Raw genomic sequence first — 20936 nt, 5'->3', positions numbered from 1 at the left:
AGATTGAAAACACTGCCATCCTTATTTCCTGTTCCACATTGCTTTTCACACAGTCCTTGCTTTTTATCACAGCAACTGCTGAAAACTCAGCTTCACAAAGAAATGACATCATCGAAAAGAATGTAGTGCAATCTAATGTCAAAACTGTGAACTCATGAGGTGTCCGATAAATGGTGAGTACTGCTCTATTTCCCTCAAAAATTTAAAATAGCTTGCAGCACCCCTGTGAGTTCACCACGGCATTCTGGGGCACTGCTGCACACAATTTGAGAATCACTGACTTGCAATTGCCAAGTAGCTCTTGCTGTGTTTGAAGGAATTCTGTCCCCATCCTGACACTTAAAGGAGTTGGACAGGTGGATGGACAGACTCCCCTTATGTGCAGTCTCCACTCCAGCAAGTCTGCATTGTTAGGGGAAGGTCTTCTTTGACCAGGGTCTGAGTTCTTCTGTTCCTAGATGGGGAGTAATGATGATGTGCATCTCTCAGAGTTATTTTGTGTTGATTTAGAGCCCTCTGAACTATATGGCCTTAAAGAAAAATGGGGTTTTAATACCAAGAATTCAAGGACCAGGCTTTGGATGTTTTGCCAGTATCCTTTTCTAAATCTTTATGCAGACATAGCTGTGCTGCAGGGGTGTAATTGGGATGGAGGGTGGCTTCATGCCACAAGATATGACAGACCAAAGGACTAATGTGCTCTAGTATTAGTTATACAGCTTAGCGCATACCTCTCCAGACTCTGGGATTTGCCCCTTGCTTAAAAACTGTGGACAAATTACTTAACCTCTCTGAGCTTCAGTTTCTTCATCATAAAATAGAGACAATGACAGCTATCTCGTATGGTTGTTACAAAGATTAAGTGAGATAAATGCATGCATAGAACCAGCAGAGCCTGGCCACATAGGTATACTTTCTTCTACCACCTTCCAAAATTGAACCACAGGGCTTTTCTCCAAAGGGAAATTGAGCCCTAATGATCTAGCTAAGACGTGCAGTTTGAGAGTTAATCTCTGCTACTTCCTGATAACCTTGCTCTGTGGATCTAATGTTCCCAAATCTGCTGAGCTCTGCATCCTGTGTGCTATTTTAAAACTTTTTATCGACGTAGATCATACAAACATGAAAGTATATGTATATCCAGCTTAACAAATTTTTGTAACTGAACCCAGGTAACCAATACCCAGTTAAGAAACAGAATAGTACCAATATATATCCCCAAATCCTCCTTCAGTCTCCCTAGGGGTCATCCCCCCATGGGTAACCACTATATCTTTTCTGTTTTTATATTTTCTACAAGTAGCATCAGCGTCTGTCTCTTTTACTCAGCGTAATATTTGAGAGATTTATCCATGTTGTTGCCTATAGCTGTAGATTGTTCATTTTTATTGCTGTAGAGTGTTCCAGTATATAAATATACCATAATTTACTTTCCACTTTTCTGAGGATGGGCATTTGGGCAGTTTTTAGTTTATAGTTATTATGAATAGTCCTGCTACGAGCATGCTCATACTTGTCTTTTGATACACATATATATGTAGTTCTGTTGGGTATCTACCTAGGAAAGGAATTGCTGGGTCACGGGGTATGCATATATTTAGCTTTAGTATGTAGTACCCAATATTATTCCATAGTGGTATGATTAATTTACACTTCCACTGTCAGTGTTTGAGAGTTCCAGTTGCTTCACGTCCTTACTAGCACTAGGTATTTTCTATCTTTTTCATTTTATCCATTCCAGTGGGTATACTAATGGTATCACATTGTTATTATAATTTATGTTTCCTTGATGACTAATGAAGTTGGATACCATGTATCTCTTATATCCTCTCTTTTGAAGTATCTGTTTTGGTCTTTTGCCATTTTTTTTTTTGGATTGTCTTTTATTTATTTGTAGGAGTTCATATATCTTGGATATGAGTCCTTTCTTGGATAGATCTACTGGGAATATCTTCTCCCACTCTGTAGGTTTCCTTTTCACTCTCTAAATGGCATTTTTTAATGAACAGAGTTCTTATTTAATGTAGTCTAATTTATCAATATTCTCCATTATGGTTATCACTTTTTGTATCCTGTTTAAAAAATCTCTGCTTGCTCCAGTATCTCCTTGGCTTTTGCTCATGGTTTTTCTCCCACTTGCAGTGTTCTTCTTGTGCCTTCTTTGTCTTTTACGAGTCCTGCAAGACTCAGCCCCATGTCACTTCCTGTCTCCTCTAGAAGCCCTCCCCGACATCCCTTCTGTTCACCCAATTAGGTGTCTTTCTCCTTGCTCCCAGAGCTTTGTGTTCATACTTCTGTCACAGCTCTTGTTACATTGTACTAGAATCTTCACTTGTCTGTCTGAGGCAGAATGGAGAGCTGCTCAAGGGCAAGGAGCATAGCATAGCACAGTAATACAAGGGCCTGGTTGGGAAGATGCCCTCAAAGGGTTCAGGTAAGTAAGCAAATGAAAGCCTTAGGTACCAACACCTGTCTCTCTTTCTCTACTTCTCCTACAGTATTTCTCAACCTTTCTTATCCTGTGTCCCCTTTTGATGAATATAAAGATCTTCCACACCCAGGGCATATGCTCCAGATTGGGAGTTAATTACATTACAGTGCTTCAGGAAATGCTGATCAGTAGTATCCCAAACAGTAGACATTAGGAAAGGAAGGTCCTGTTTTCATTAAGCCCAGAGAAAGGACCTTTGCATTTTACAATAGGAAAACCATTGTAATCTTTTCAGAGAGCAATTTTTGTTGAGTTCTTGGGCGGAAGCCACCCTTGCCTAGAATCTTTTGAGTGCCAAGAGGTCCTGGCCCCCTTCTGAATTTTCTGACTGGGTGTGGTTGCTATAGATAGTTCAGACCCTTCACTGGGAAAGCTGGTGGGGATGGAAGAGATGGGCCTGGACAGTGGAGCCCAAAACTGCCCACCCTGTCTAGGGAGGGCTGCTCTGAGCTGGTGGCAAATGTTTGTTCATTCAAAAAATGTTTCTTGAGAGCCTGCTGTGTGCCAGGGACTGTTCTAGGCAGTGAGGATACAGCAATGCACACAACACACAAAAATGCTTAGCCTCATGGAGCTTACAAAAACATAATAAATAGAGAAGGAGAGTAGTATGTTAGATGATGATAAATACTATGGAGAAAAATAAAACAGGAAGACCCCACCAAGAAGATGCCATCTGGCCAAAAACCTGAAGGAAATGAGGGAGCAGGCTTTCTGGGGGAGTGTGTTCCAGTTACAGGGTACAACAAGTGTGAACACCTGTGGTGGAAATGTGCTGGTGTGTTTTAGGACATAAGGAGACAGTGTGGCTGGAATGGAGAGAGTAAGGGGGAAAGACTAGTAGAAGAGGAGGCCTGAGATATAATAGGGACCCAGAAAATGAAGGGCCTTATAAGTCATTGTAAAAATTTTGGTTTTTCATTGAGTGAATGGGAGCTATGTTGTTGAGGGTTTTGAGCAGAGGAGTGACAAGGTCTCACTGATGCTGGTGGATAAATGTGATGGTGGTAGCTTATTTAGGGTCTGTTCTGATTGTTTCTATTTTCTTGATGAAATAGGAAGCAAAGTCAGCTAAAAGAGTGAGGATGAGGGAGGAGGTGTTAAAGTTGAGGGTGGAGGGAAGCTAAACTCTTGGCGCAAAGACGGCCAGTGTGTTCCCTCTGGGTTCTGAGCATCCTCTATTCTTTATAGATGGCCTTGCATTGACCTTTATGTTCTCATCACAGAGGTGGAACATTTTCCCCATGCCGAAGATGGGAAAACACAGGTATTTGAGACTTTCCCGGTCCCTTTAACCCTTGTTATTTCCTAGTCCTCCTCTATGGAGGTTCAGCCTGTGGGTGGTAGTTTTCTAGAGCTGAGGAGGCATCTTGCCATCAGTCAGGTTGAGTTCAACTAGATCAGAGAGCATGGGAAGGGTAAGAACGAGATCAGGACTTAGGGTCAGGAAAGGCTTCAGATAGAAGTTGACATTTGAACTGGATATTTAAGAAAGAATGGGGGCAGAGGACATTCAAGATAGAAGTAATTGGTTGAACTAAAGTCTGGAGGCACAGACATTTCTGGCATGTGCAGGAAATGGCAACTAGTCTGATGTGGTGGGCCAGAGGGAAGGTGCTGATGTGAGATAGGATTGTGGCCTTTGAGTCATCATCATGACTAGGGGACCCACCACGTTATTCTTGACAAAGTGAGAGAGGGCAATCGTTAGCCTCTACAAGCAGGGGGTTCTTTGTGGGACAAGCCTCCATTCTGCTTTCTTTTTCAAAGTGGTAACAAGTCATTGGGCAGAGTGGGCTCCACTGTCCTGGCAGAACTAGGTTAAGCTACTTGCTGAGATGCTGAGTTTCCACACTGGCAAAAACAGCCATGTCTAGGTTTTTAAAACTGTCTCGGAAGCAACCAGATTTCCTTTGGCCTGGAATTGCCTAACAAGCCCTCACTCCAAAAGGCTGTCAGGAAGTGTTTAAATGCAGTTTAAAACCTCTACAGAATCTGTGCTGAAGTGGAGAAGGACCATCTGCCAGTAATGGGGATTGAAAAATGGATGAGGTTGAAAATCCAAACTTAAAGGGCTTTCTTTGAGGAGGAGAGTTGGGAAGGAGGGTGTGGGAATGATAAGTGGACAGTGAAGAAATGGAAAGAGTTCTTAATTTTTTTCTGATTCTTCTTCTTCTTCTTCTTTTTTTTTTTTAAAAAAAAGATGACCAGTAAGGAATCTTAACCCTTGGCTTGGTGTTGTCAGCACCACGCTCAGCCAGTGAGCTAACTGGGCATCCCTTTATAGGATCCGAACCCATGGCCCTGGTGTTCTCAGCACCGCACTCTCCTGAGTGAGCCATGGGCCGGCCCTCTGATTATTATTCAACAACAACAAAAGTCACCTTTCCCTGTGGCTAGTTGAAGGAGGTTTTAGCCTGGTAGGGATTTGTAAAAACACCTAGCAATCCTTTTGACCTCCTAGCAAAACAAATCTTGGTTCCTCTCCACTTGAGCAGGTTCGTTATGCTCTCAGCATTTTTGCTTGAAGGGCTTTCTGGACCTAGAACCACAAAACCTGGACTTGGAATGGAAAAGATCCAAGGTAGGAAGTGTGTAGAAGTAGTAAAAGGAGAAAAAGGGTCTGGCATTTTGGAGGGAATGGGGTAGACTTGAGAAAATCCTTCCTCACACCCTTTCTAAAGCTTTGGTGCCCACCCAAGCCAAACTTGTGAGCCCACTCTTTCCCCTTTCTCTGTAATCCCTTATTTTTAGGCACAGCAGATCCAAAGACAAGGTAGTGGGCAGATGACCAATGAATCAGGAAAGGAGAGGAAAAGAGGGATGAGGAAGAACAGCGCCAACACATTACGACAAGTTTCCCAGGAATAGCCTTTCCTCGTAGGTGTGTTGGATGAGAACTCGTTGCTGCAGCAGGACCCAGAAGACAGTGGAGACACTTGTGAGGAGATCAGAAGCCAAGATTGGCTGATGGGGGGAGGAAAAGTCCTACCAGTGACAGTACTGACCATTAACAATCTTGATAGCTGGGAAAAACTCTTTCATCAGTTTTATAGCAACTGTGACTTTGGAAGAGTGGGAGTGCACCTTAGAGGACGTGGCCAGTGCCAGGGCTCTTTGTTATCCTTGCCTTTGGCTCCTTGGAATCCTCTTTTGTCATCAGTTAACAAGTTAGTCAGCATTTATTTGAGCACCTTTTCCGTGCAGAACTCTTTGCTAAGCACTGCGAGTTGTTGAAAAAACTGAGAACTAGTGCTGCTCTACAGCTTTTTCAGCTATATGGGGAAAATAGACAGTAATGGCATATTTTCTCATTTTTCAACAGAAGCTAGAATCTGAATTTTTATTTGCACTTACCTAATTTCTTCCATTTTTGGCAACTAATTCAAATTATTTAAAATAAAGGGAAGGCCAAGTGAGACATGTCTGCTCTTACATAGTACATGTTTATGACTTCTGGTATAAACTCTTTTTCCCAGGAGTTTGGAAGTAAGGAAAAAGTGAGGAAACAGATTGTTCCTACCAGGGTGGGTGGTAGGAAGGATTGTTTTGAGATACACCCTGAGCACACCTGAAGACTGAGGAAACTGTTTGGATAAGACATTGATAATGCTTTCACTGGATCCAGTGATATACCTGTTCCTTTGTTGTTGATTGCCAGTGGTTCTATGCAGAGTGGAATAAGCTGGGGGCCGGGAGAGGAGCCAAGTGTCCATCTTTTATTTGCTCACAGCTAGGCAAACTCTTGGGAAGGTAGTGAGTAGTGACTCCTTGTCGTACCTTTCTAAGTCCTTAGACAGCATGCCGTAGGACACAAGTTTTCATACTTAAGAGAGTATAAGACTAGCCTAAAGTGCTTACTAAAAATGCACATTCATAGGCCCCATCCCCACAGATTCCCATTCAGGTGGTGGAGGTGGAGCCTGGGACTCTGCATTTTTAATAAGTGACTCTTTGATGTTAAGGAAAGTAAGTGGACAGTGGAGTCGGACAGAGCTGGGTCCACATTATTGCTCTGTCCCTTCGCTAGAGGAGTGATCTTGAGCCAGTCATTTAATTTCTTTGAACCTAAATTTCCTGATCAGAAAAATGAGGCTGTAACACTACCTTGTAGAATGGTGAGAACTGAATTAGAAGATAATTGGAGGCCATATAGGGTTCTGACTCAGAGTTGGGGCACTTGTACAGGCCACCTGGGCTCAAATCCCTGCCTTGCTGCTTTCTAGCTGTGTGACTTAGGGCAAGCTAGTTAACTACTCTGTATCTTGCTTTCCTTAGTAATGCGTAAATGATGATAGTACCTACTTCACAGGGTTGTTAAAGGATTAAATTATTTAATACATGTGAAGTGCTTATAACTTCAGCTATTATAATTATATGAAGAATCTAGCAACATGTCTCATTAAATGTATCTTTGCTTTTCCTTAGGTCCTCTTACTGTGGGTAATGAGTAGGTTAAGGCTTAATTCAAATGTCACCTCCCTATGAGGCAATCTTGGAGTCCACTTTTTACTTGACTTTTCTTCCTTTACAGTTAGCTCCACCAAGGCATTTTTATATCCTAGCACCTTGCACCGTGCCTGGCATAGAGTAAATGGATTGAATGGCAGTATCAGGGAGAGTGAAAAATGACTCAGGCTTGGGAATGGAAAAGTTGTCTTTCAAATACCTAGAGAAGCATGATTTGGAAGAAAAACCATTTATTGAGCTTCTATGTGCCAGACATAGCAATTGTGGGAGGTAGGTCATGTTATTATTTTTGCTGTTATAGTGAGAAAGTAAGTGTTTGAAACTCACTTGTGCAAGGTCACATAACTAGCAGTTGACAGAGGCAGGGTTGGACTCAGTCATCTTACTTAGGTGTTCTTCCTACTGCATCCCAAGTGCCTTGGACTGTAGTCTCTTTGTCTGAATACAGAGTTTATAGAAAACTTCCAGGGGTACCTTACTATGTTCTGTTCTCTGGATTGTAACGGTTAAGACAGTGGTCTATAATTTGTCAGAGCTGGGTTTTTGAGGAACGTGTGATTTGTGGTAGATGCTAATTGAACAATTTTATTTTCCAACATGCAGTTTCTGCCTGGAGTTTGCCATTGATAGGCCTGAAAACTAGCAAAACGGCGTCTCGTCCTCCTTGCTTCTCTGCTCCATTACCAGTGGGCAGGCATTTCCTCTGCTTAGGAGGTCTCTTTTCCTTGCAGCCTGACTAGACAAGTATCAGGCTGAAAGCACTGATGAGAGCCTGGGACTTAGGATGCCATCATACTGAGAGCGCTCAAGCCTGAGCTTTAGGTGTAAAGAGTTAGTCTGTCCTTCAGCTCCTCAAGCTGCCAAATTATTCTCTGACCCTGATAGACATGGCACAGAGAGAGCAGGTGGTGGGGAGGATGGTGAGTTGTCATCTCTGTTCTTCTAACCTTGTAGGCCCTTCTGGGATTCTCAGCAGTGCCTGCCCAAGATGCCTGAATTCCTAGGTTACTTCTGAGAATGGCAGCTGTACTCTTGCAGAAATGTGACTAAGGGTCCCTGCCATGGCCTGGAAGCAGTTTTGTTCTGCTACTCTCTTGGTTATATCTTCACAGGATTTTTCTTCTTGGCCCATCCAAATGTCAGAGTCAGCTACACATTTCCTCCTAAGTTGGCTCTGTGTTCTCATACACAGCTACCTAATAGCATTTCAGAGCAGTGGGTCGACCCTTCTAATATGGGAAATTTAGGGAAAGAAAGAATATGTTTTTCATCATGTTCTTTTAATGTATTTCAGTTTCTGGTCATTGACAAATCTTCTGCCCTTTCCCTGAAGAGCTGATAGAGTGCGTCAAGTGTTATTTTGATGTGGGATGATGGTTATTGTGACCATTACTATCATGGGCACAGCTGAAAGCTGATGCTTAGCAAGTTGATTTCTTGTAGCACTGTGCTCCTTGAGGACCCTGAAAGCTGGCCTGAGAAAGTTTCCAGAGGCTGCCTGTTCTCTCCCTTCTTTCTGTTGCACACACCATATATCAAGCAATTAACTTGGCAATGGGCTGGTACAAGAAGAGACTATCTCACCAGAGCTGGATGCCTTGGTGGCAAGATTGACTTATCACCATTGTCACTAATGTTACGTACTTAAGTTTATAAAGATTTTCTTCCACAACTGGCAGGGAAGGCTTTTCTCCACTTATAAAGGATAAAAGTGGGGCTCAGGGTTGGTTCCCTTTTTCCAAAAGTATCTGCAGCATTCACTTCGGAGGGATATTTCATTGCTGTCACTATCAGATAATCGCCCTTATGCCTGCTGGCTGCTTCCTCCCTTTCTGACTGCTACTCTACCCACTACCACCATCACCAAAACCACAAGCCTGAGAGCTTACATAAAGTTAAAGAAATTAGAGACAGTGCATTTCATGTTGAAATTGGGAAAGACCTCTATAAATGATAGCAAGAATTAGGGTTTGACTTATTTTTATCACTGAGACCAATTACTTATTTGCCCCAAGGTAGTAAATAAGATGACCTCCAATATTAAGGTCATTAGTGGCCAAAAATAGATATGTTTAACTTTCTTAACTTTTACATACAGATCCACTTCGTTTTGGTCAATGTGATGAGGATGCCAGTTGAAGTGAGAGAACTGCTGTTCGTGAACTGTTCAGCTTCTGTGGTGGTGTTAGCCCAAGCCACAGTGTACATTCACACTGGAGATATGTTTGATGTTATCAATTGTGTTGTCTCTCACACCACTTTCCAAGGCTTAAAAACTTTTAAAAGTTTTTTTAGTGCTTAAGTTTTTATTAAAAAAAAATTTTTTTAACATGTATACTGGGATATAATTTACATAGCATAAAATTCATCCATACAATTCAGTGTTTTTTTAATATATTCAGTGTTGTGCAACCATTACCACTATTTACTTCTAGAACATTTTTATCAGCCCCCGAAGAAACCCCCATGCTCATGTCAGTCATACCCCTTTCTGCCACCCTCAACCTAACCCTAGGCAACTACTAATTTACTTTCTGTCTCTATAGATTTGCCTATTCTGGACATTTTAGAAAAGGGGAATCAAGGTTTATCCATGTGGTAGAATGTATCAGTATTTCATTCCTTTTTATGTCTGAATAATATTCCATTGTATGGATATACCACATTTTGTTTATATATTCGTCAGTTAATAGACATTTGGGTTGTTTCCACTTTCTGGCTATTATGAAGAATGCTGTTATGAACATACATGTGTACAAGTGTTTGTGTGGACATATGTTTTCATTTCTCTTGGATATATACCTAGGAGTGTGTCATGCTGGTTCATATGGTAACTCTGTGTATAACTTTTTGAGGAACTGCCAAGTTGTTTTCCAAAGTGGCTGCACTACTGTACATTCCCACCAGCAATGAATGAGGGTTCCAGTTTGTCTGCACTCTCACTAGCACTTGTTTTTATCCTTTTTTTTTATTATAACCATCCTAGTGGATACAAAGTAGTATCTCATTGTTGTTTTGATTTGTATTTCCTTAATGACTAATGATGTCGAGGATTGTTTCATGTGCTTATTGGCCAATTTTATACCTTTGGAGAATGTATGTTCAAATTCAGTGTCTACTTATTAATTGGGTTATCTTTTTATTATTGAATTGTAAGAATTCTTTATATATTCTGGATACAATTTCCTTAGCAGACATTATTTGCAAGTAATTTCTATTACTGTGGGTTGTTTTTTCACCTTCTTGATGGTATTGCTTACTAGCACAAAAGTTTATTTTGACATAATACTATTTGTCTTTTTTCTTTTGTTGCTTATGCTTTTGGTGTCATACTAAGAAATCATTGCCTAATCTAGTGTCACAAAGATTTACCTCTATCTTTTCTACTAAGCTTTGCTTTTGTAATTTTAGCTTTTATATTTAGGTTTGTGATCCATTTTTGTTAATTTTTATATGAGGGTACTTTAAAAAGTTCATGGAAAGATTTTTGTTATCTTTCAATTCTATTTTTCCATGAACTTTTTGAAGTACCCTTGTATGTTGTATGAGGTAGGGGTTCTACTTTATTCTTTTGTATATGGATATCCAGTTTTCCCAGCACCATTTGTTGAAAGGACTCTTTCCCCACTGAATTGTCTTGGCATCCTTGTTGAAAGTCAATTAATCATAAATGTAAGGGTTTATTTCTGGACTCTTGAATCTATTCTGTTGATCTCTATTTTTATTCCTATGTCAGTAACACACTGTCTTGATTACTGTATTTTTGTAGTATAGTTGTCCCTTGGTATTTGTGGAGGATTGGTTCCAGGACCCCCCAAGGATATAAAAATCTGTAGGTGCTTAGTCCCTTATATAAAATGGCATATTATTTGCGTGTAACCTATGTATATCCTCCTATATACTTTTAATCATCTCCAGATTATTTATAACATCTAATATAATGTAAGTGCTGTGTAAATAGTTGTTATACTGTATTGTGTTTTTTGTTTGTATTATTTTTTATTATTGTATTGTTATTTTTAATTTTTTAAAATATTGTCCGTCTGCTGTTGGTTGAATCTGAGGATGCGGGCCTCGCGGATGTGGAGGACCAACTGTATATTTTGAAATTGGCAAGTCTCCAACTTTATACTTAATTTTTCAAGATCGTTTTGGCTGCTCTGGACTCTTTGAACTTACATAAAATTTTAGGATCAGCTTGTCAATTTCTGCAAAGAAGGCAGTTGGGATTTTTATGGGTATTCTGTTGAATCTGTAGATTAATTTGGGTAGTATTGTCATCTTATGCTAATATTAAGTTTCCTGATTCGTGAACATCAGATGTCTTCCAATTTTTTTTACGACTTTAATTTCTTTCAGTGATGTTTTGAAGTTTGCGGTGTACAAGTCTTGCACTTCTTTTGTTACATTTATTTCTAAGTGTTTTATTCTTTCTGCTGCTATTGTTCATGGAATTGTTATTTTAATTTCATTTTCAGATTGCTCATTCCTAGTGTATAAAAATGAAATTGATATTTTTATATTGATTTTGTATACTGCGAACTTTCTTGAGTGCATTTACTAGTTTAATTTTTTTTTGATGGAATCCTCAGGATTTTCTACATATAAAATCATACCATCTGCAAATAGAGAATATTTTACTTCTTCTTCCCAATCTGGATGTACCCTTAGGTTTTAATCTTTTTCTTCCTTTCATTATTTGGCATAAAATAATATTCCCTGAAGGATGGTGCTATTACCATTGGTGATATGTTAGCTAACTGTGTGTGCTACATGAACAGACATTTTTTTATTTTGTAAATATTTAAGTACCTTATTGTATATTAATTTTATTTTAATGGGTATTAGAAATAATATGATTAGCCCTTCTAGCTCACAGTTTCATGGTGTCTGCTCAAATATCACTTTATCAGAATGGTCTTCCCTGAACATCTTATTTAAAATAACACACCCTCTTCATTCTTTATCCCTCTACCTTGCTTCATTTTTTTTCTTCATACCACTTATTATAACCTTACATATCATACAAAAATGTACACTTATGTATCACACCCACTGATACATACATGCTTATTGTCTGTTCCTCCCCACTAGGATGTAAGCTCCGTGAGGCAGAGACTGTTTTATTCTGTGCTGGATTGCATTTGCCTTTGAAATGGCAGTAAATATTGAATGAATTAATGGCTTATTGTTTAAAAAAAGGTTAAAATTTCTTTTAAGAAAAGGAAGTCAGTTTCAACTTTATTCAAGTAAAATATTGAATAAATAGTAGGTGAGGAGGTACACAAATATGGCAGAAATTATAAAGGCTGTGTAGAATGATAGAAGCTTGGGAAACTCTAACTTAAGAAATGAGGAGAGGTGGGGTAGAGATACGGAGTTTTTAAAATCATTTTCTGTGAAGTGATAAGTTATCTGTTAGCTCAAAGACTCCTCTCTACCATGGGCCAGAGGTCTCTTGAGGCTCTTAAGCTGTAACACATGGAGTTAAACATATGTGGGAAAGTGGTTTCTACCACCTGCCACAGAAACCCTCTTGGCTGTTTTGGAAGTCATCTGGAAGATGTTTGAGGTGCTTTTGTCTGACCATGGAAACTTGGCTTACAGGCCTTTTCTTCTTTGCAGGGCTGTGGGTTTGCAGAGAGCCGAAATGACCATGACTGCCAACAAGAATTCCAGCATCACCCATGGAGCTGGAGGCACTAAGGCCCCTCGGGGGACTCTGAGCAGGTGGGTAGGGGAACACTGCTGGGGGTTGGCATTAAGGGACAGCCAAATGGCCAGGGTCCTGGGTAGGATTCCTGTCAAAATGTGAGTAATTTTCATCATGACTGACAATCACCAGGTGACTGGTCTGGGCCCAGCTTATGCTGACCATTAGGCAGAAGTCTTCTCTAAAATATATGCCATTTTCTAGTTCTATAAGTCTCCATAGGAGATAACAAACAGTAACCCTAAAACAAGCTTTGCTTTGTGCTGTTGGAGGTGCCTAGCATTCCAAGGATGGAGCCAGCAAGAATCAGCCAATGTTCATCTGACCTCTTGCCAAGGTGGGGACAGCTTGGAGCCTGTGCTAGGCTGTACTGGAGCGAGGACAGCTGACCACATTGGGATAGGGGTGGTAGGCAGTTATGTATATTAGCACAAGTTCTAAGCAGAAGTCTAGAATCTGTAAGAAGTTAGGCTGCAAAGAAAGCAGCTTGGATAATTTTAGTCAGTGTACAGTATAATCCACTTTCTTGGTTTTGTCCTCTTTAAAAATGGGAGAATGTAGGACCATAGAAAAACCACAGATTTTGGAATCATATGGAATTGGGTTCAATCCTAAGCTCTAACTATTTACCTAATAATGAGATCTCACACGTTTTCAGTAATAATAGTACTTATCAGAGTTGCTCTGATGATTAAATAAGATAATACATGTCAGTGCTTAGCATGGTGGCTGTCATAAAGCCACCAATATATGTTAGCTCTCTTGCTAGATGAGGTAAAAGCTTCCAGAACTGGCAGACGTACAGTGCTCTCACGAGGGCTCCTCAGGTCTTGGCCAAGCCTTGGTGCTTATGTCCTAGAAGAACCTCCAGGCTCTTTATTAAAGCTATGTACCTTTCATAGTTCCTTCTGCTGAATCTCAGGTGGACAAATTTGGCCTTTGGGACCTCAGCCACTAGGATAGATAGCAATGAGAAGGACGCACAGCTTTGGTTGAGGTAGTTCCTTCTTGGATGTCTGGGCTGTGCAGTGCTAGGCTGAGTCCATTGGGGTGTGGCACACTCAGGTCTGGCCAGAGGTGATGGTAGATATTTGGTTCATTCAGAGCTGGAGTCCAGATATGGTTGGTAGAATAGGGCACAGGATGTAGCTCCTGGGGAGTGGCTGGCATGTATGAGGCAGGGGTTGCCTACAGCATACATGCAGGGCTTGGTCCCAATAGAAATGGTCTGGATGGACTGTGCCAAACAGGGATTGGTAGGCTCTGATTTGTTAAGTACATAAGAGCTCACGACTTAGCCAAACAAATTGAATATACACTGTGTGGCAGCAAGACCGATAAGAACACCCCAGCCCCTGCCACCTCTCTAACCTAGAGTGGGGTTGCAGACATCCTGCTTCCCTGAACTGGGTGAGGCTGGGAATGGCAGAGACCAACAGCGTTTTGGGTAAAACAGGTGGAGAAACTGAACTCTTCCAGAGCATGTTGGTGGCCTAGGCAGAAACTTATCTAGATCTCAGAGTGTTTTTCTCCTGTTGCCTGCTTCTGGGAACCACTTTGCTGGGCTCTCACCACCCTGGTGACATGTCTTACTCCTCTGTTTTACTGTAACTGAGTTGGCAGATGGAGACTGGGAATTAAGGCCCCCACCCTATCTTCTTTTAATATTGGACTGTGTTAAGGGTGAAATAAGCATATATGACTGTATAATTTTATTCTTAATTTTAAAGAAATAGTATATTTAGAACCTGACTTGTAGATTACCATACCCAACAGCCCTCAACTCCTTTAAGTATTCATTTTTTCTTCTAATTCCCACCATACAGGGTGGGGTGGGGTGGAGCAGAGGTAGTGGTGAGAGATGCAGTATTCTCATCAAGTTGCAGAGCAGAATCAGGACTGTTGACAGGTACCCCAGTTGCTATTTGGAGTACATGCCTACTGTGTTTCTAAATGTTTTCAGAAATTGATCTTCCTTTAGCTTCTCGGCATGCTTGCCATCCTAACATGCTACATGGTGTTTGTAAATATCTGAGCTTCAGATGTGCCTAAAAAAAGCATCTTTCCAGCCTCCCGTCTAAGTATTCACTTCTTCCTGCTACATTTCTATTTGTCTCCCTCCTTTCCTCCTTCTTTCCTTTCCTGGGAACCTGGCTTTTGTCATGAAGTCATAGGCCTCAGTGCTAGCTACATCCTTCTCTCAGAGGCTACCCCTGGGCTGTAGGTGTTATTTAGACATTATGATCTGGTGGTTTCTCTGGCTGCCTTCACCCCTAGACACATCTGCGTGTGTTCTTTGGGATAAGGTAGTGAATGACTAATTCATTTAGGAGATCATTGCCAGTGAACTCTGAGGGTTCTCCTAGGTGCCAGGCTCTGTGCTGGATATTGGGGGACAAAGAGCAATGATCCATTCTTTCTCCAAGGAATTTACAACTTGGATTGATGATCTTGGCACTTGAATTTCTTAATCTGACCTTTCAACAGACATTTGGCAGTGACCCGGGACTCTTTTGTCATTGCCAGCCCAGGAGTCCAAGGAGGAAGAGACTTGTTGGTGTGGCCAGAACTTTGGCTGGGGAGGGCAGGAGTGCTAGGTCCTTGGAAAGCTGGGCCTTTGAACTGTGGCTGCTTTGGGGGATCTCCACATTATCCACATGAAGGCAGAGGAACCAAGTGGTATGAAAAGGCATTTGTATCTAGCTTTGGGCACAGGGGGAGCTCTGGGGCATGGAAAACTGGTGGAGGTGGGCAGATGGGACCCCACAGAACTGTCAAGATATGGATTTACAGTGAAGTATCCTTAATTGGCATAAGATTTCACCTGGTGCTGCCACCAAACCAGTCTGGGTTAGAGATCCTGGATTCTATTCCCTAGGTTTCTACAGGTGTTTTGCTAATTTGTTCCTTTCCTTTTCCTTTGCAGCTCAGTCTTGATTTGGCAGGAATGTGTAGGAGGAAGAAATCTAAGCCTTTTCATTTGATCACCTAAGTTTTGTTCTTTGCTGTGTCTTGGTGTCCTGAAGCAGGTTACCTTTTCTCTTTGTTGGTGAGGCCAAGTGGACATACTGCTTTACCCTTACCTGCGAGATAAACCTCCCCACAGGCTGCTCCAGCTCACAGGATTAGGCTGCATCCAGCTCTGGGGGAAGGTGGTGGGATTCTCAAAGCTCCTCTGAATTCCAGAGGTCAGGCTTTACTGTGTTGGTGTTGATGACCTGGGGTGGAACTAGAAGTAGCTTGGTGACTTGCACACAAGGAAGCGTTATGTTTAGAGCTAATTCAGCTGCCTAGATGGGGTATACTTTGCCACTTATTGCTCTCGTGCAGTAAGACCTGGCAGGCAGCAAGGGTTCTTCTCAGAAGACCTGCTGTGTCTGCTGATTTCCCAGATAGCTTCTTCACAGTGAAAACTGGTTCATTGCAGCTTGGAAATACAGGCTGTCAGTCTTGTGTTTGGGAACTTTGCTTCTGGTTGTAGGTGTGGGAAACCTGGTGTCTGTAAGAATGTAGACTTCTTGAGGACAAGGACTTTGACTTCTGTGTTCTTAGAGCCTGAAACAAGGCTTGGAAGACATTAACTATTTATGATCAGTTGAGTAGATATCCAGAAGGGCAACCTCTTAGAGCATAGGCTGCTGTACTGTTGAAGTCCTTGTAGTACCTTCTTAGTGGATCTTCTTAATTTTGGATTCTCTTGACATCCAGTCTATAGATTCTTAGAAAGGTAGATCTGAAAAGGGGCCTTTAGAACTCATTCCATCTAACCCACTTGATTTACAGATTGGGAAACTGAGGCACAGAGAAGATGGTTACTCCTCAAGGATGCAAAGCTCATGGGAGGAAGAACTCAAGCCTACTTCTCTTGATCCCTTTGTTATTTTATTCTACCACCACTTTCATATCCCTATAAGCATTACTGGGATCTCCCTGATCAAAAACTATCATTGGGGCTGAGCCCGTGGCGCACTCAGGAGAGTGCAGCGCTGGGAGCGCAGCGACGCTCCCGCCGCGGGTTCGGATCCTATATGGGAATGGCCGCTGCACTCACTGGTTGAGTGCCGGTCACGAAAAAGACAAAAAAAAAAAAAAAAAAAACTATCATTGATAAAGTCAAACATAGCCTGGTTTGTAAGGCTTTCCATGATCCGGCCCTGGTCTTTCTTTCTACTCTTATCTTTTGCTGTTCTATAATGCAAACCTTACATTTTTGCCAGTCTGGATGCAAATGTTTCTTCTCTCCCAGTGCTTTTTTTGACCACCCAGCTAGGAAGGATTTTCCTCCCCTCTTCATTCACTCTTAGAACCGTTTGTTTGGAGCCTACAAATAGCACTTATATAGTACCTCAGAGGGTGGATATTTGTGTGGGTCATATTTCCCCTGCTCACTTGGAACCTACCATATAGTTTTGTGTAAATATACTCTATGACGTTCACAAAACGAAATCATTTAATGATACATTTCTCAGAACATATCTCTATTGTTAAGCAACACCTGGCCATATTTATCTGCTGCCCCAAGTACACTGGAGAGATAGGCCTAGTATAGCCACTATAGATATTTCTTTCAAAAAGGGGAGACAAAGGCACCCAGCAGTTATTGGTCAGTTGTAATTCTTATATTCAGTGGGACACATGTTGCTAATTCCTTGATTAGGTTTTTGTTCTGCTGCCTGGGAATCATCTATCTTTTCTCTAGCTCTATTTTCTGGACTTTTGCTTCTGCCCCCTGAGTCATCTTTCCTTTTACATAAAAAAAATTAGCTCATTCTTGCAGGTGAGTGGTTTTCCCCTTCTGTTTCATGGCTATAATATGTCAAGGGTCCAAAGTCTTTCCTTCATTTTTTACTATCTGTTTTTTTCAGTTCAAGCTGATATACTTCCTTTAAAGCTTTGTGGGTTTCTCATGAATCTATTTATAATCCATTGTAATAGACAAAAAGCATACATACAAGCTCACATATAGATCACTCAAGCCCCTCTCTACTCTAGGTTTCCTGTGGGATTCCTGTGGAACAATGGGTCTTAAGATTCTTAGTAGCCTTATTGTCTAGAAAGGGGATCTATAAGACCTGCCGTTAAGATACTTAGAAGGCCTTTTGTCTGTTTGTCTGTAAGGTTTCATGAGACCACACTTTAAATTATTTTTGGGGTCTTAACACAGGATTTTTTAGTCCCACTCTAGATCTTTTACAGATTTATTGAGGGATAATTAAAGTACAATAAACTGCACAATTTAAAGTGTACATTTTGGGGCCAGCCCATGGCTCACTTGGCAGAGTGTGGTGCTGATAATACCAAGGCCACGGGTTTGGATCTTATATAGGGATGGCCGGTTAGCTCACTGGCTGAGCGTGGTGCTGACAACACCAAGCCAAGGGTTGAGATCCCCTTACCGGTCATCTTTAAAAAAAAAAAAAGTGTACATTTTGATGAGTTTACACACACACAGTTTGGAAGCCATTTCTAAAGTTGAAAATTTTTTTCTTGTCTGGGGAGACTGGGAATGAAAAACAGTTTTACTTTCTGACCCAGCAAGCCCTTTTTCATTTATGTCCTTTAAATTTTGCTTGTAAACTAAACAATTGCTTTTTTAGCTCATTTCTTTCTTTCTTTTCTTTTTTAACTATAGGCAGCTAGAAGAAGTCAAATGGCACTATCAGTACTTTGCTTGCAAATATCCTAAGCTAGTTGATCACATTTATTAGATGTTTCCTATTTTCCATGTTATTAAAGATGACAACATTACCAGACATTTCAACACTATACAGGTCTCCTTTCTTCCATCTTCTAATAACATTTTCCTTAGCTTCTTCTAAGCTCCTACTGACAGCCCAAAAGTCAATGTTTTAGGATTTTCTTTCAGCAGCATCCCAGTTACAGGTACCAAAATCTATTCCAGTTATCTACTACCAAATAACCACCCCAAAATTTAATGGTGTAAAACAACCATTTTATTATGCTCCCAGACTCTATGGATTAGGAATTCAGACAGAGCACTGTAGGGATGGCTTGCCCCAGCTCCACAAAGTCTGGGACCTTGGCTAGAAAGACTTCAAGGCATAAGGTGACTCAGTGGCTAGAGGTGTATTACCTGGAGGTGTCTTAACTCACTAGTCTGGGGATTAATGCTGGCTGTTGCTGGGAGGTCAACTAGGACTTTCAGCCAGAACATCTACATGTGCCCTATCCACATAGCCTGGGCTTGCTCATAGCATGGGAGACAAGAATTAGAAGCTGCTAGTTTCTTGAGGCCTGAGCCTGGAAAGTGGTGCAGTGTCATTTCTACTGTATTGTATTGGTCAAGCAGTGACAGAGCCCAGATTGAAGAGGAAAGATCATTTTGACAGGAGACATGTCAAAGAATTTGGGGACTATGTTTTAAAATCACCCCATGCCTTTGGCATGGTTTTCTGGAACTGGATTTCTCTCCCTCCTGGCTTTGCATAATGCCTGGCCCTGCTTTATACAGCTGCCCAGTTTTTACTGGACTAGGGCATTAGGGATTTTCCTGCCAAGTGTTGGTAGCCTCAGAGAGGGCTTCTGTGTTATAAATACTCTGTGTTCATTGCTACTGCTACTTAGAGGGCTTAAGGTTCCCACCCACAGAGTAGTTCACCAATCCTCTTTGTACTTCCTAAGAAACCAGCTCAGGGGCAGACAGGATGGCTTTGGCTGATTCTTAGATGTGCTTCTGGAGGTAAAAAGGCAACTCAATTTATGCTCCGATGCTAATCACCTTTCTCCTTACCCTGACATGCTGTGAGTGACCTTGAGAATCTCTGTAGATGGTGGCCTCGATGCAGCCTTAGCTGGAGGCCGAGGCTGCCCTGGATCCTGTTGGGGGCTCTCATCCATTTGAGATGAGATTGCTTTGGGAGCAAGAAGGCCAAGTTGTGAGTGTCATCCTGTCCTTTGGCTTTTTATTGGGACTGTTCTGGAATGGGATGTCAGCAGGAGTTACTGGGCAAGCCCCTGCTCTGGTCTGGGGAACAAACTCCTGGACATGCTGATAGGACTCAGGTAGCCTTCCTTTTTTTCCTCCTCCTCTGTGCTCAGAGTATGGCCTTGGGATAGCACAGTGAGAATGCTATCTCCAGAGCTGGGGTGGTCACTGAGTGGTGAGAGGATACTGATGCCTACTGAGACAACAGGGCCCACCTTAGTTCAGAAGCCCTAGAATGATGAATGGCTAACTCCCAGGCCATTTCATTTGAAGCAGCCTACACACTGCTTAATAGAGATGGAAACATGTTGGAATCTGGGCCCTACATAACCTTAACCTGCAGACAGGCTTACTTCATGACACCCATAGCATATCCTGGTACCCCTGGGGCTATTTCTGGACTCCTAGGACTTTTCCTCAACTGGCTACAACTTGGTCCCTTCCTAATACTGACACTTATAGTAGCCCTATGACCAGAAAAATAAAAAGCACCTTTGAGCATGCTGAGTTCAGAACTGCCTTGTCATCAAGGACTTCCCTCAGTGCACTTGACAACATATGGGATGTCCCTTAGTGCAAATGCCTCCTGCTGTATTACTTGAGAGGGGACCATGTCACTAACCCAAGGGTTAAGTCATATTCATATGAAACAGTACCAGAAGGAATATTTTGCACTTTAACTCTTACTTTATATCATGTGCATGCACACGTGCACACACACACACGTTACTTTCTCTTTAAATTTTTCTTTCTATACCATAGTTCACACTCTTGCTATCCTACTTACTTGTCTTATATATTTGTCTCTGTGTGTATGTGTATTTGTGCTCCTCTGTTTCTTTTAAATTCCTTTGCATTCTCCCCCTCCCCCCCCCTTCTTTTATCTGTTTATCTTATTCCCTGTCTCCTGAAAATGTTGGTTTTGGCCAGTCATTTGCTGTGGTGTTTGCCTCCGTGCCTGTGCTGAGCAGCAGAACTGGCTGCCTGCTGACAAGTCCATGGCACAACAAGTGCACAATTCCACAGCATCTGCCTCCCCAGGGGCGAGCTCTGGAATTATAGAATAACAGAGTGAGAGATGACAGGAACAGAGTTTTAGGTGTCTTTCGGCTGCTTTGTATTTACTTTTCTTTTATATTCTTTATGGAATTATTCATAGTGTTAAAACACTTTTACAGATTTACATCATCTTAGTCACACAACTGGTATGTAAGGATACCCAGAGTAAGCATTTTCCCTGTTTTGTAGAAAAGGTACTTGAGGCTCAGACTATTGAGGTGACTTGCCCGTGAGCATGCCCATAAAGTGATGGAACC

At 41.6% G+C, this 20936-nt stretch overlaps 1 protein-coding gene across 3 annotated transcripts in view; it reads left to right on the top strand.

Moving 5' to 3' along the window:
* The window catches only part of DENND2B (DENN domain containing 2B), a 148190-nt gene that overhangs the window by 85283 nt on the left and 41971 nt on the right, over positions 1-20936 (top strand). For all 3 annotated transcript variants that reach the window (XM_063093367.1, XM_063093369.1, XM_063093368.1), the window contains one exon: positions 12587-12691. In XM_063093367.1, coding sequence (XP_062949437.1) covers positions 12612-12691 — 80 coding nt within the window. In that variant the 5' untranslated portion in view covers positions 12587-12611. The remainder of the gene's footprint in view (positions 1-12586; positions 12692-20936) is intronic.

The sequence above is a fragment of the Cynocephalus volans genome, chromosome 4, assembly GCF_027409185.1.
Source record: "Cynocephalus volans isolate mCynVol1 chromosome 4, mCynVol1.pri, whole genome shotgun sequence".
Lineage (NCBI taxonomy): Eukaryota > Metazoa > Chordata > Mammalia > Dermoptera > Cynocephalidae > Cynocephalus > Cynocephalus volans.
Note: the sequence above shows the minus strand (reverse complement) of the source record. Positions and strands in the feature narration are given on the sequence as shown.